At 36.6% G+C, this 15,210-nt stretch overlaps 1 protein-coding gene and 1 pseudogene across 2 annotated transcripts; both read left to right on the top strand.

Annotated features, from left to right (window-relative positions):
* Positions 1–4,317: 4,317 nt before the first annotated feature.
* Positions 4,318–10,399, top strand: LOC110801263 (phenylacetaldehyde reductase). Of its 2 annotated transcripts, XM_022006610.2 has the most exons (7): positions 4,318–4,514; positions 6,846–6,890; positions 7,481–7,650; positions 8,225–8,416; positions 9,308–9,470; positions 9,562–9,748; positions 10,076–10,399. In XM_022006610.2, the coding sequence occupies exons 1-7, from the start codon at positions 4,397–4,399 to the stop codon at positions 10,218–10,220; spliced, it is 1,020 nt and encodes a 339-aa protein (XP_021862302.1). In that variant the 5' UTR covers positions 4,318–4,396; the 3' UTR covers positions 10,221–10,399. The 2 variants fall into 2 exon arrangements, with proteins under 2 accessions (XP_021862302.1, XP_021862311.1); XM_022006619.2 differs by lacking the exon at positions 6,846–6,890 and having other exon boundaries at positions 4,320–4,514.
* A 143-nt stretch (positions 10,400–10,542) lies between these two features.
* Positions 10,543–14,197, top strand: LOC110800958 (phenylacetaldehyde reductase-like; annotated as a pseudogene).
* Positions 14,198–15,210: the final 1,013 nt, after the last annotated feature.

Genomic DNA, 15,210 nt, shown 5'->3' with positions numbered 1-15,210 from the left:
TTTGGTGATTTTCGAGACAGTCTAACCGTTCGTAAACCTACCGCTTCGACTGCGGGGAGTAATAGACTTAACAAATATGTAAATATTTTTAAAGTCAAAGATATTGTATAGTTAGCGTATTATTAGGATTAGAAATATTCTTTCAAATCTTCTCCTAATTTCTAGCCTAAGATTAAGTTTGTAAATTTGTATATTATGCTAACTGATGAATGAGAACGGCACACAAAACATTCTCTCAATTTTCACAGAAGTTTTTCCTGATACATCTCATAGGAAAGTATTTTGAGTAAAGATATACAACGATGTTATTTGCTAACTATTGTAAATTTTCTAATATAGAAAGATTGTACAAAGATACAATAAACCAAATATAATAAAATATTATATTCCATCACAGATTTACTTCTTTATGCCTTTATAGTTTTTAAATATTTGGTGTCTCCTTTAAAGTACACAGTATGCCTTTATTTATATGTTAAATTTGTTTAAATAAAAAATATTAGTTCAAAATTTGAACAAAAAATATAAGACATTCCGTCTACCTAAGAAAGTATACACTCCGTACAACCTTCGTTATGTGTTGCATATTGCTAAAATCAATTCAGACTCAATATTGTTTTTCCGTCTACATAAGAAAGTATACACTTCTTACAACCTTCGTTTCATAACATTACAATAAATTAATTCGTAATCACAAATCTATGTCGACAATAAACTGTAGAATGGAGATTTGGACAAGCATCAAATTGATAATTTATAATTCGGATTTTTCATGAAATGCCCCTGAGGTTTGACTTAATGCACCAAATACCCCTAAACTTTCCAGAATGCACCAAATACCCCCGAGGTTTGAAAAAATAACACAAAATACCCTTAATGAGCATTTCCCGTCCATTCCGTTATGTCTCCGTTAACATTAAATTTTAACCCTTAATTAAAGCAATTAACCCCCCCAAAAAAAAATCAATTAACCCCAAAATAAATCAATTATCCCCAAAAAAATAAAATCAATTAACCCTTCTTCTTCCCTTCTATTCGCCACCTTCACAATTCCAACACCCGCAATTCGCCAAGAAACTCAACTTCTACTCCCCTCCAAAAATGAATGATTAGTGGAGAAGTATATAATTAATCCAACACCCAAAACCTACATAAGTTCATATGGAAAATTGGACCCATTAATGGAGGTGTACCTTTCTATTTTGTTGTTCAAACACCTGCCGACTTCCCAGATATTAAGCGTTAATTTCTCGAATTTGGAAGTTTTCGTCGCTAATTGACGGAAATGTATACGATCTGTTTGTTTCTTTGACAAAATTCGTGCTTGCTTTATCGATTTTGTGTGATTGTTGATAATTTTGTGTGTTTTTTGGATTTTTGGGTCTTTTTCTGGGTGAATTTTTTCTGGGTTTTGGGAGAAAGAGGAGAGACAAGGAAGGGCAATGGCGTTGTTTTGGTAGCTGGGCGGCGATTTCCATGGCAGAGGGAAGAAGGAACATGGACGGTGGTAGCTGGGTGTTCTTTTCTCTCTCCTCTCAGGCTCCCAGCCAAGCTCCACCGCCACTACCCTCTCTCCTCTCAGCCATGTTTTTCGTCGTACGTATGCAGTCCACCCATAGCCACCACCGCCCAACAATCCCGGTGGCTATGGGTGGATTGTGTCCCGGTGGTGCACCAAGGAAGGAGATCGAGAAGTGGGCTTCGTTCCAGGCAGAAAGGGGGGAGCAATGTTGACTTCCAAATCATCATCTTAGCCTACAACGAAGCAATTAATGGTGGCGGAAGAGAAGAAAAAGAAGATGATAATGATGATGAATTGATGATTGATGGCGTGAAAGAAGAGAGTAGTATAAGTGAAAGAAAGCCCAAAGTTTTGATTTTTTTAAAAAATAATAGTTAATTAAATTTTTTTAGTTTTAATTGATATAATTAAGTGTTAATATTAGGATTAGTAGAGAAAATGGTTGAGAAAGGGCAAAAAAGTAAATTCACGCTAACGGAGACTTAACGGAATGGACGGAAAATGCTCATTAAGGGTATTTTGTGTTATTTTTTAAAACCTCGGGGGTATTTGGTACATTCTGGAAAGTTTAGGGGTATTTGGTGCATTAAGGCAAACCTCGGGGGCATTTCATGAAAAATCCGTTTATAATTTATTCCACAATGTTTTAAAAAAAATTAAAATTGAAAATTTATATTAACTCTAGCATTTACTCGAAAAATTAAGCAATATTGGATTGTATTATGTTTTAACTAACTTAGTATTAGTGCATTGCACGAATGTTACTAATTTTCTTTACGGAGTACTATTAATTACTCGTAAACATTAATTTATAATTGAGAAATATTTATAATAATATACAATTTATTTGTATTTTGTTATACTTCGTATATGATTGAGAAAATATGAGATAGAAATTAAAAATAACGACGTAGAAAAATATTAAATTTATGTAAAACAAAATTATTTCAAATAGACCAATTAAGCAAAGTGTACATTATACTATGTACGTACAATATAAACTTTGTTATTTTTCAACATTTTCACTTTTTCGGGGAAAATTAAAGTACTTGTTTACTTAAATGTATTTTTTTACTTGATTTCAGTAGTTGACTAGTGTTGACTTCCTTGTATAAATAACTCATTTTTCTGTCTAAATTATAATTAATGCGACATATTCTAATTAATTACACAGTTTGTTCCAAATTCGTCGCTCAACAACAACTCTCAAAACCACCTAGTTAATTGAAAAGCCGAGAGTAATGGAGTTATGAAACTTACCACATATATAGAAAAAAAAAATTGTCGATTCATTTTCTCAATTGTGCGACCAAAATTCTTTCTCGTGGCTTCATGGTACTTGCGGTCGACGATTGCCTGAGTTGCAGGACTCTCTCGTCTATATGTATGAGCCTCATTTATTGTCAATGCATGGTTAATAATCCCAATTGTTATACCTAATTATTACTCTCTAACTTTTGCATTGGAAGGATACTCAAAGCGTCTAAAAGTAGCTAACGCTCTTACCTGTGCAGATCCCTACCAATATCGAAGATACGAGATAAGAACAAGTCTTTCCTACTGTTTCCATTCAATACCGAGCCCATTCAATACCGAGGGAGTATCATCTAGGAATTTCTTGCTAGTTTTTTCATTCTCTTAATTTTTTTTTAGGGAACTCTTAAAATATTTTATTGTTTGGTAATCATAAATAAAGATTTTTTTTTGCTTCACTAACGTTAACGTCACCAATTAATTTCCCATTTTGAAAAAATACGTCACTGATATGGATCATTTTGACAACTAAATTAATTTATGTACCCGTAAAGTCTAATCGCATATTTATTCATACTATAATTATTTATACAATAACAAAACAAAACGATTTTCCTAGAAATTGTTAAAATCAAAATTAATTTCCATTTTACATTGGTTTAAAAACTATTTCACGTGGTACTGTTCACATAGTTTTTATTTTTCTTTTTCTTTTTTTATAGCATAAAACCACAACTTAAAATATAGAACCGCTGATTTTAACGGAAAGCATCATCTCATCTTCATTAACTGACTCAACCAACTACTAACAGCTATTGAGAGACACAGTGAGCTCTGAGGAGAGAGAAAATGTTAGGAGCATAGAAGACGTTATATGTTATCAGAGCTTCCGGTTACATCGCTATCACTGAAATGTGCTCCTTTAAATTCTCATTGTTATATATACATCAAAACTTTACCAGGTAAGATCTTGTTAGATTGGTCTTGTTATGTATTTTCAGAATATCATTTTTTTTAAATAATTTTTTCACATACGGAATTTGATATATACTACCTCTGTTTCATAAAGTTCTTTACAATTACTAGTTGCACGGACTCCAATACAATATTAAACTACTAATATATCTAATTTCGTATGTGAAAAAATTATTAAAAGTTGATATTCTGAAAATGCATAACGAGACCAATCTAACAAGATCTTACATGTAACGTTTTGATGTACACAATAGTGATAATTTACGGTCAAAGTTTTCATACTTTGGACACATTTTCCAAAGCGTAAAGAACTTTTAGAAACAGAAGTAGTATGTGATTAAACATTACACTGAAATCCGTTCAAATAATAAGAGTAAAGAACATTAAAAAACGGAGATAGTACGAAAATCAGGATGTTTTTTATCCAACACTTTAAAATCCTTATTAATGACGTCATCAATGATCTACTCCGTACCATATTTTAACAACACGTCATCAATGACGTGGAACCTTTGACATCTTGACTTTTGTTTCATTTTATAGACCAACTGAAAAAAGCTTAACGTTGATTCATCTCCTTTTACAGTAACCAACTACCAGCAACGCAGTTGTAGAGAGAGAGTGAGCCGTGTGAAGAGAGAGAAAATGAACGGAGCAGGGAAGACGGTGTGTGTTACCGGAGCTTCCGGTTACATCGCTTCATGGCTAGTCAACCTCCTTCTTCACCGCGGTTACACTGTCAATGCCACCGTTCGTGATCTCAGTTTGTTTCTCTCTCCTCCTTTTTTTTTGCTGCGAATTTCATTTTTGTTTGTTGATTGTTGAATTTTCGTCGTTTTTAGGGTTTTTCGATGATTATTGTGAATGAATGTATGATGTTTTCCTTTTTTTTTGCGGAATTTTGGTATTCTGAAAAAAATATCATGTAATTGTCAGTAATTCTACCCCATAATTTGGGATAAGGTGTTAGGTGTGTGTTTTATGATTAGTGTTTGGTGAGATTTGTGAGTTGAAATGTTTGAAATTTGTGAATTGTGATTATTTTTGTTGAAAATTGTGAATGATCTTAACCAGTTAACTTCTCTGCATGCATTTGTGATTGCGTTTTTCAATTCAATTTGAGTAATGGGTGCTAGGCTGCTAGCATGAGGTTTATTTGGGATAGATGACGAAGAATTTCAGTAGTGGCTGGATTTGTTTGGATTACAATTATACCAGTTTTTTACCCAAATCGATTCGACAACTAACCTAATCTAAGATGGAAATAAAAACTTGATCAACTCAAACCTAACTCTCTCGAATCGATTCAGTCAATGTGTGTCTTACATAGCCCCAAAAATTATCTATAATATAGTTGTAATTAACCCGAATCATTCCCTTGAGTAATCTTACTCAGACTCGGGTACTAGCGTAGTACACGGGTACATGTTCAAGTTTCCGACACTGCTAAATTGTGGAAAATTTCCTTGATTTTAGACCAAAATAAAGTGTCGGAGTGTCCATACCCATGTCCGAGTGTCGAGGATCCGAGACGGGTACTTGAGGTAAAACGAAGAGCCCGAGTAACATAGCCCTTGCCACTTTTTGGTCTTTGAGGAGAGGAATGGGGAAGGAAAAAGGGGTTCTCCTTTTTCTTTGTTTGTGTGTTGTTAATTATTTCCGCACCTTTGTTGAATGGGTTCAGCTCAAATTCTTTGCACAATCCACATCGCTTTTGATTTCCATTCCGTCTAACAAGTGACAATACTATTGTTCAATTCCACCACCACCACCACCACCTCTCTCTCACTCTCCTACTGAAAGTATTAGCACACCTCTTAAATCACTTCTGCCCTTTTCCCTCCATATTACCCCTATTCAGTAAGGGTGCCTCTGAATTGCTCCTAAATATCTTTCGAACTAGTTAAAACTTAAAACTACACCCAAGTGGGCAGAAAGTGAGAAAACAGATGTAGACTTGTGATTAATTGGATTTGTGGTTATCGAGTAAGTGAGAAGTAGTTTGTAAATGCTTCTGGTGTCTATGTGCAGGAACTGCAAATGGAAGTTTTTGCAAACCATTGTCCATTCGTGGATGTAAGTCATATGTAAAGAGTATGTTTCTAGGGAATTGTTTTAAGTACTTGGCATTTGTGGTGGTAGCCATTAACTTAGTCCTACACTGAAATAGTCTAGGTCTTGTGCTCTATAAGTCTATAACTCTATTTACTTCGAAAGTATAACTGTCTTTATCATCCTCATTTGTTACATGCGTGTTGAAACTTGGCCTTTATGTCATAATAGCCCATGAATTGTTTTAAGTACTTGGCATTTGTGTAATTTAAAAATTAGGTAACAACATTAAATATGATGGAGTAGGTAACAGTGAGACCATGAGAGGTGCTGAGAGAGGAACAACGTCGTCAACAGAAAGTATCTAATGATTTGTCTGTAAATAACAGATTGGGGACATTCCCATCTGAAATATTGAAGGAATAGTTCAAGCATTGGAGATTATATGAAACTGTTGTCTGATATGGCCAAACATGAAAATAGCTTTTGTCATTCTCTGTATATATACCAATTCTATGAAAAGAAATATTAGTCGAGGATCCGAGACGGGTACTTGAGGTAAAACGAAGAGCCCGAGTAACATAGCCCTTGCCACTTTGTGGTCTTTGAGGAGAGGAATGGGGAAGGAAAAAGGGGTTCTCCTTTTTCTTTGTTTGTGTGTTGTTAATTATTTCCGCACCTTTGTTGAATGGGTTTAGCTAAAATTCTTTGCACAATTCACATCGCTTTTGATTTCCATTCCGTCTAACAAGTGACAATACTATTGTTCAATTCCACCACCACCACCACCTCTCTCTCACTCTCCTACTGAAAGTATTAGCACACCTCTTAAATCACTTCTGCCCTTTTCCCTCCATATTACCCCTATTCAGTAAGGGTGCCTCTGAATTGCTCCTAAATATCTTTCGAACTAGTTAAAACTTAAAACTACACCCAAGTGGGCAGAAAGTGAGAAAACAGATGTAGACTTGTGATTAATTGGATTTGTGGTTATCGAGTAAGTGAGAAGTAGTTTGTAAATGCTTCTGGTGTCTATGTGCAGGAACTGCAAATGGAAGTTTTTGCAAACCATTGTCCATTCGTGGATGTAAGTCATATGTAAAGAGTATGTTTCTAGGGAATTGTTTTAAGTACTTGGCATTTGTGGTGGGAGCCATTAACTTAGTCCTACACTGAAATAGTCTAGGTCTTGTGCTCTATAAGTCTATAACTCTATTTACTTCGAAAGTATAACTGTCTTTATCATCCTCATTTGTTACATGCGTGTTGAAACTTGGCCTTTATGTCATAATAGCCCATGAATTGTTTTAAGTACTTGGCATTTGTGTAATTTAAAAATTAGGTAACAACATTAAATATGATGGAGTAGGTAACAGTGAGACCATGAGAGGTGCTGAGAGAGGAACAACGTCGTCAACAGAAAGTATCTAATGATTTGTCTGTAAATAACAGATTGGGGACATTCCCATCTGAAATTTTGAAGGAATAGTTCAAGCATTGGAGATTATATGAAACTGTTGTCTGATATGGCCAAACATGAAAATAGCTTCTGTCATTCTCTGTATATATACCAATTCTATGAAAAGAAATATTGGTCTTTTTTTTTTTTTTTTTTTTTATAAAAAAAAAACCCGAATTTGGATAGCTCTTTTATGGAGAAGTTGCTTCTTTTTGCAGATGATCCAAAGAAAGTTGAGCACTTGCGTTCTCTAGATGGAGCTAAGGAACGGCTTCACTTGTTTCCGGCAAACCTGTTGGAGGAGGGATCTTTTGATGCCGCTGTGGAGGGGTGTGAAGGTGTATTTCACACTGCTTCTCCCTTCTTCAATGATGCTAAAGACCCAGAGGTTGAACTATCCCTTTTCTCATTTCTTTGTTTCTTTTCTTGCATGATGCTCATTAAACATGACAAAGTGATGGACCTTCCATGTAAAATTGCATTATTTACTATACTAATGACCTAGTTACTGTACATCTTTTCCTATTTAGACTAGTTCTTTGTAAGCCTTCTCATTTGTACCTACCTTAACTTTGAGAACAGTGGGATCTGTAATGGTCATTGTTGTAGGGAAGGGCTCTATAGAATAGCAAGTACTGTAGTACTTACAAGATGAGACCAACTACCATCTTAGTTTTGCTGCGTTCTGTAAACTATAAACCTGGTAGTCTCGTACAAACATCAGTTTTTTGGTGAACCATATCAGTACTTGTTTACTTTTTGGCTTTAGTCGTTGACATATTATTTTTGTAATTGAGTGAAGTATTACTTTTGTATAAATTTCCTGGCTCTATTTGTGGACGGAGTTGACAAGTGGCATGCATATAGTTTGTCGAAATGGAATAACATTAGCAGAATAGTGTACCAAAATTTACAGCTGATTCTTTCCTCCTTAACCTGTTTTCTTGACTTCTTCTTATCAGGCTGAATTGCTTGATCCTGCTCTGAAGGGAACACTTAATGTACTCAATGCCTGTGCAAAAATCCCGTCGATAAAAAGAGTGGTACTTACATCTTCAATGGCAGCGGTTGCATACAATGGAAAATCTCGAACTCCTGAAGTGGTGGTTGATGAAACCTGGTTTAGTGATCCAAACCTCTGCAGGGAATCAAAGGTACATATTTTCTTGGACCTGTAATCAAACTTTTGTTCTTTGCTTTCTTCACTTCTATGACTGACCAGGGGAAAAGATTATAGAAATATGTGATACTAGTAGAAATAAGCTAACCAACGCATAGGTAACTGAAGCTGTATTCTGTTGGGAGACTTAGGACATTTAATAGTCTTAATGCTCCATATCGTTTAATGTTAAGTCAACTATTGCCACAGGGAAATGAAGCTGTATTCAGTGTTAGCCTGTTAGGACAGTAACACTCCATATCGTTTAATGTGCTAAGTTTTACAAGCATATATCATCATATCTCGAGAAGTCCTAGTATATAGATAAACTCTGTTTTGATGCAGAGATGTAGTTGCTCATCATCTGAGTTATTCGTTCCCTTCCAATCTGTTAATTTTGGTTTAATAAATTTTCTCATTATTTCCCAAAATAAAATATTGTTTTCTTATTCGAAGTAATTGGAGAATGTAACGTACTGACGACTTATAAATCACATATTTGGGCACATGACTTACTGATGCCTTTGGAAGCCAAGTCAGGCAAAGTATAATAGTCTTTGCAAGTTTGCATAGACAACCTCGGGAGATGCGACTAATGTGTGTGATTGGTAGTCGTGACCAGTGGCGGGTCTTGAACAGTTTTACGAGGGAGGACAGTAGAAAAATTAAGCAATATGTAGTTTATACCATTATACACAAATTTTAGGAGGGGCCGTAACTAGAAATACACTACAAAATTTTCCACGGGTGGGCCGGGCCCACCCCATACATAACTAACATCCACCCCTGGTCGTGACTAAAGAAAACATTCAGCATGTCACAGTAGCTTTGGTTATTCTAGCTTCCCTGTTCATCTTCAAATTTTAAATCATATGAGTTGGTGCAGGCGTGGTATGTGCTCTCTAAAACTATGGCCGAGGAAGCTGCATGGAACTTTGTGAAGGAGAAGGGTATCGATATGGTAACTATAAATCCAGCAATGGTTATTGGTCCATTGTTGCAGCCAACACTCAACACAAGTGCAGCTGCAATAGCGAATTTATTCAATGGTACGCAACATGTGAGAAATCATAATTGTTCTTTTGAGAGGCCATAACCTTTTAAAATACAGCAATTAAGTAACATGTTTTCTAAATGCAGGGGTAAAAGCTTACAGAAACATGACTTTCGGTTGGGTGCATGTTAAAGATGTTGCCATGGCACATATCTTGGCACTCGAGGTTCCTTCAGCTAAAGGAAGATACTGTTTAGTCGAAAGTGTCGCCCATTATTCAGATATTGTTAAGGTGTTAAAAGAGCTTTACCCGAATGCTGCACTTCCTGAAAAGTAAGTTGCTTCCATCTTCGGTATTTCCTTCTGTTAAATTTGGTTTATGCACCCTGTTTTTAAATGAACATTTATTCAAATATAAAGAACATATCGTTTATATCCAAAGAACATATAGTAAATGTCTAAATGGACATATCGTTCAAATCCAAAGAACATATATTAAAATATTTCACTTGTACGCGTACATGAAATCATTCTCCATGTTCTTTAGGTGCTCAATGAATGTTCATTAGGGTACACAGTGAGCACTGTGCACCCGGGTGTATAATCCAAATTGCGGGATAACTTGCCTAATGATGACTTCCTGGCCTCCAAACTTTTCAGGTGTGAAGATGACAAACCTTTTGCATCAGTTTACCAGGTCTCCAAGGAGAAAACTCAAAGTTTGGGCATCGACTATATTCCTCTTAAAACGAGCCTCAAGGAGACTGTCGAAAGCCTCAAGGAGAAGGGATTTATTAGCATTTGATTTGACTTACTTGAGTTGCACTTATCAATAGCTAGTTTTGAATAAGAGGTTTTGAGTAATATATGAGACTAATAGCTAAGCTTTTGTAATGGTGTGAGTTATTCTGCTTATGTATGACATTGGTAAGATATTGTTCTCAAAACTTGTCTTCAATCTAATAACATTCACTCAATTTTTAACGAGGTTGTGCCTTGGTGTGATGGTCAAGTGTGTACTTGCTATCTGCTAGGTCATGGGAGCCTTGTTCACTGGACACATCATTTTTTATCGATGAAATGTGGGTAACAACTAACCTACCATCTCCTTGGTAAGTCACAGTTCTCAGGTCATTTTTCTAGCAAGTTCATAACAGAAGTAACTTCCTATGAAGACCTAGTGAAGACCATCAAAGCTCGTACTTGTGCTTATACTCTAGTGAAGACCATGGCCTACTTGCCGGGATTTAAGCCATTCTTAGTGACTTACTTATGACTTACTTGCCGGGATGACTTACTTGCCGGGATTTAAGCCTTACTTATGACTTACTTATGCTTTGTGTCCTGTCTCTGTTTCACTCTAAACGGGGAAAATTCTATTATATACTGTGGTGTACCTATAAACTCATCAAAGTAGCTCGTGACACTTGGATGAGTTATCTTGGTTTGTTTATTTTTGATAAAATTAATTAGTGAATTATCTGGTATTCTTGTTGTTTAAATATTAATCCTCTTTGTCATATGTGCATCAACTCACACTTACCACAACAATCACAAGTCAAATAATGTGTTCCATCTAAGAGAAGTCTTATTTGTCACCTAATTTACATCATTGGTGATGCTAGTCTTGTGAATTTCTTGCTTATACAAGAAAAAAAGAACCCTTACTGCAGGAAGAAGAGAAAATGAGCAGAGAAGGAAAGGTAGTCTGTGTGACTGGTGCATCCGGTTACATTGCTTCATGGCTGGTGAAGCTCCTTCTTCAGCGTGGTTACACCGTGAACGCCACAGTTCGTGATCCTAGTATGTTTCGTCTCTCCTTCCTTTTCTTTGTTTCTTTCTTCCTTTTATCCTGAATTTCATCTGTTTCATAATTTGTATTTATTCCTCATTTCTGTAAATTAAACAATCTTTAAGTACCTAATGATTTGCCGATATAAAAGACGGAACTCAGGACTAGTCAGGAATGCCTTCCAATCAATTTTATAGTGTATAGTATCTTACCAGTATATCACATTGCTGTAAGTGTTAAAGATTAGCTGAAATTGTTGTTTAATAAGGCTAAAACATAGAAGATATTGCCTACTTTGAGAAAAAGACTGAATTTGTACTCTTTTGTCTCTCTCTCCTTTTCTTTGTTTCTTCTATAGATCCTGAATTTAGTCTTCATTTCTGTAAACAATCTTAAAGTACCTAATCATTTGGCTGTATAAAAGACGGAACTCAGGACTAGTCAGGAGTGCGTGCCAATCAGTGTTATGAAGAACTAGCATATTATCGATCAGTATATCACACTGCCAAAAGTGTGAAAGATCAGCTGAAATTGATGTTTAATAAGGCTAAAACATAGAAGATGTTGCCTACTTTGAGAAAAATACTGAATTCGTACTCTTTTAGTTTTATTATTAAACTGTATATTACTGCAGATGATCCGAAGAAAGTAGAGCACTTGCGTTCTCTAGATGGAGCTAAGGAGCGGCTTTACTTATTTTCTGCGAATCTGTTGGAGGAAGGTTCATTTGATGCTGCTGTGGAAGGGTGTGAAGGTGTTTTTCACACTGCATCTCCCTTAATTTATGATTTTAAAGACCCACAGGTTTCAAGTCATCCTTCTTGCATCTCTTTTTATTAGACTTTTTCTTGCATTTTGCTTGTCAAATGTGGCCTAAATGTGCAGCCTGTTACATAAAGTTCTGCTCTAAACCATGCTATTGAGTATTGTCCGGGAATTTCATTGATATTGTATACTGGCTGGGGAGAAGAATCATGAATTAGCTAACCATGACTACTGGCAGATCAACATCTGTTTGTAGCAGACCTGATCATCGTGATCCCGACTCACTGGCCCGGTCCGAAAAACTGCGGGCTTTGGGCAGAAAATTTAGGCCCATTTCCTGAACCGCCCCGATTTCAAAATTTTTTGGATGGATTTTGGGTAACTCAAAGCTACAATTTTAGTTATAAATTTGTTTGGACCGACCCAAAATGGCCGGATTAGACTGCTAACTTTGGTCCAAATTAGCGCGTTTGGACACTAAAAATCGGGCCGAAGTTTGCCCCGGCCCGAAAAAAATGCTGGCTTTGGACAGAATTTTAGGCCAGTTTCCTTGACCGGGCCCGAATTTGATTTTTTTTTTGTTTGTTGGATGGATTCTAGGCAGCTTCGAACTACAATTTAGTTATAAATTTGATCCGACCCAAAATGGCTTGAAAAGGATGCTAATTTTGACACGAATTAGCGGGTTTTGGGCACTAAAAACCGGCCCAAAGTTTGGCCCGACCCGACACGATGGGCTGATTTTGGTCACGACCGGCCCGACTTTTGATCAGGTCTGGTCTGTAGAGATTATTTTCTGCTATGTTTCTGTCAGTTCTGATTTTAGCAGGAGAAAATTTCATTGGTTTTTCCCCCTTCTAACTTTTTCTTCCTTATTTCCTGATTATATCAGGCAGAGTTGCTCGATCCTGCAGTAAAGGGAACACTTAATGTTCTCAATTCCTGCGCAAAAGTTCCATCAATAAAGAGAGTGGTTCTGACATCTTCAATGGCAGCTGTGTTATACAACGGCAAACCTTTAAGTCCTGAGGTGGTGGTTGACGAAAGCTGGTATTCTGATCCCGATTTCTGCCGGGAATCAAAGGTGCTTATCATATAATCTACTCCGTTTTTGTTTTCTCCTAATCTGTTTAGCGATTCACCCTTAACTGATCCGGTGACTAAGTGCTCTTGTTTATGTTGTTTTTCGAGTTTCTTGCAGAAATGGTATCCTCTCTCCAAAATTTTGGCTGAAGATGCTGCCTGGAAGTTTGCGAAAGACAAGGGTATTGACATGGTGACAATAAATCCAGCAGTTGTGTTATTGGACCATTGTTACAGCCTACACTTAACACAAGTTCGGCTGGATTCGCGAAATTGTTCAGTGGTACGTACCATGTTTAAAGTACCCTTACATGCTCACATAAACATGAAATTATCAAGAAATTGCCCTAATAATCTATTATATTATACTAAAACAGACACTAGGAATGACATGGTCATTTCGTGGTGCAAAATTTTCCCGCCAAAAACATCTTTCCTTCAAAAAACGTATCTACTTTTTTCCCTCCTTTTGTATGAAGGATTATGAAATACCAGACAATTTTGGTATTATTTTAGTCAAATCTCGTCATATGACAGATTTTAATACTCTTTTCAACAATTTATGCAGGGTCAGAAACTTACCCCAACATAACTTTCAGTTGGGTTCATGTTAAAGATGTTGCTAATGCTCATATCTTGGCACTCGAGGTCCCTTCAGCTAACGGTAGGTATAACTTAGCTGAAACCGTCTCCCATTTCTCAGAAACAGTCAGGATATTGAAAGAGCTTTACCCTGATGCCATACTCCCTGAAAAGTAAGCTGTTTCACACTCTTATCTGCTAAAAAATTAGCTGTTTCACACTTTGATCTGCTAAAAAATAGCTGTTCTTCTTTAGATACTTGCCTTAGGTGACCAGATTTTTACAGGTGTGAAGATGATGATTCTTTTGACCCGGCATACCAGGTTTCGCAAGAAAAAGCTCGAAGTTTGGGGATTGACTATATCCCTTTCAGAACAAGTCTGAAGGAGACTGTTGAAAGCCTCAAGGAAAAGGGGTTTATCAGCTTCTGATCTGGTGTTTCATTTGAAGATGTATTTTCTTACTTGATTTCAGTAGTTGACTAGTGTTGACTTACTTGTATAAATGCTCCTTTTTCTATCTAAATTATAATTAATGCAACATTATTCTAATTAATTACACATTCTGGGATCATCTTTATGGTATCTGAGCGAGTTCGATCCTTTTTTTCTGCCTTTTCTTCTATCAATCGTTGATTTGTTGCATTCAAAACACATTCAGATTGTTTTCTTGGCTTAATTTCCATTTTTTTTTCCCGGAAATAATTCGAGTTAGACCGCATGACAGACTGATGTTAGGAAAGATGTTATGTATGACAAACTTATGGCTTTGAGTTAGACTGTATGAAAAAACTGATGTTACGCAACAATTTGTGTGATTGTGTTTATATGCCACACTTTACAAATTCTTATGTGCACCCGGATGCACCTTAGACGTACTCTGTCATACTAGAGTGTCATTTTTTCACCCGGATGCTCATTCACATCTTTGTTTTGTAGAAAAAATGTTATACAAAGTACTGTTGGTTGTGTCAAATTCATCCTTTTGTGAATATCCTTGTACGGGATACCTATCAGAAGGCCGATAGGAAACCTTATAATAATAAGGCAGGAATGTATAATCTAACATATCTCCTGTCAGCTGGTGGAGGACTCGTACAACTGACATGTTATCCTGTCTTTGAGTTATTGGGTTAGGCCTAAGGTCGACGAATCGCTATCATATGGAACCTAGCTAGCCCATACCCATTGTACAAATGACCCGTTTATGGTATGAGCCTCATTTATTGCCGGGTACATAATCCCATTCATTCTACCTAATAATTACTAAAGAATCATAAATACGCTGTGACTTTAGCATCGGAGGGAATCCCCGAAGCACCCTGAAGGGAGCTGACAAAGCACAAAAAATTTAGTAAAATTAGGCTTAGGCACGACGGTTCGACCCGACCCGGAACGACACCCCATGGGCCTGGGCCTGGGCCTATTTTGAACTTTCCAGTCCGGCCCGACACGATGCAGAGTGGACCTAGCTTGGGCCCAACCCGTTTAGGCCCATGGGCTCGGCACGAAGGCGACCCGTCCGACCTACAACCATCTTACTTGTGTAGATCCCTATCTGTATCGAAGATCTG

Source organism: Spinacia oleracea, chromosome 4, assembly GCF_020520425.1.
Source record: "Spinacia oleracea cultivar Varoflay chromosome 4, BTI_SOV_V1, whole genome shotgun sequence".
Classification (NCBI taxonomy): domain Eukaryota; kingdom Viridiplantae; phylum Streptophyta; class Magnoliopsida; order Caryophyllales; family Amaranthaceae; genus Spinacia; species Spinacia oleracea.
The sequence above is the reverse complement of the archived record's forward strand: the minus strand, read 5'-3'. Positions and strand labels throughout refer to the sequence as shown.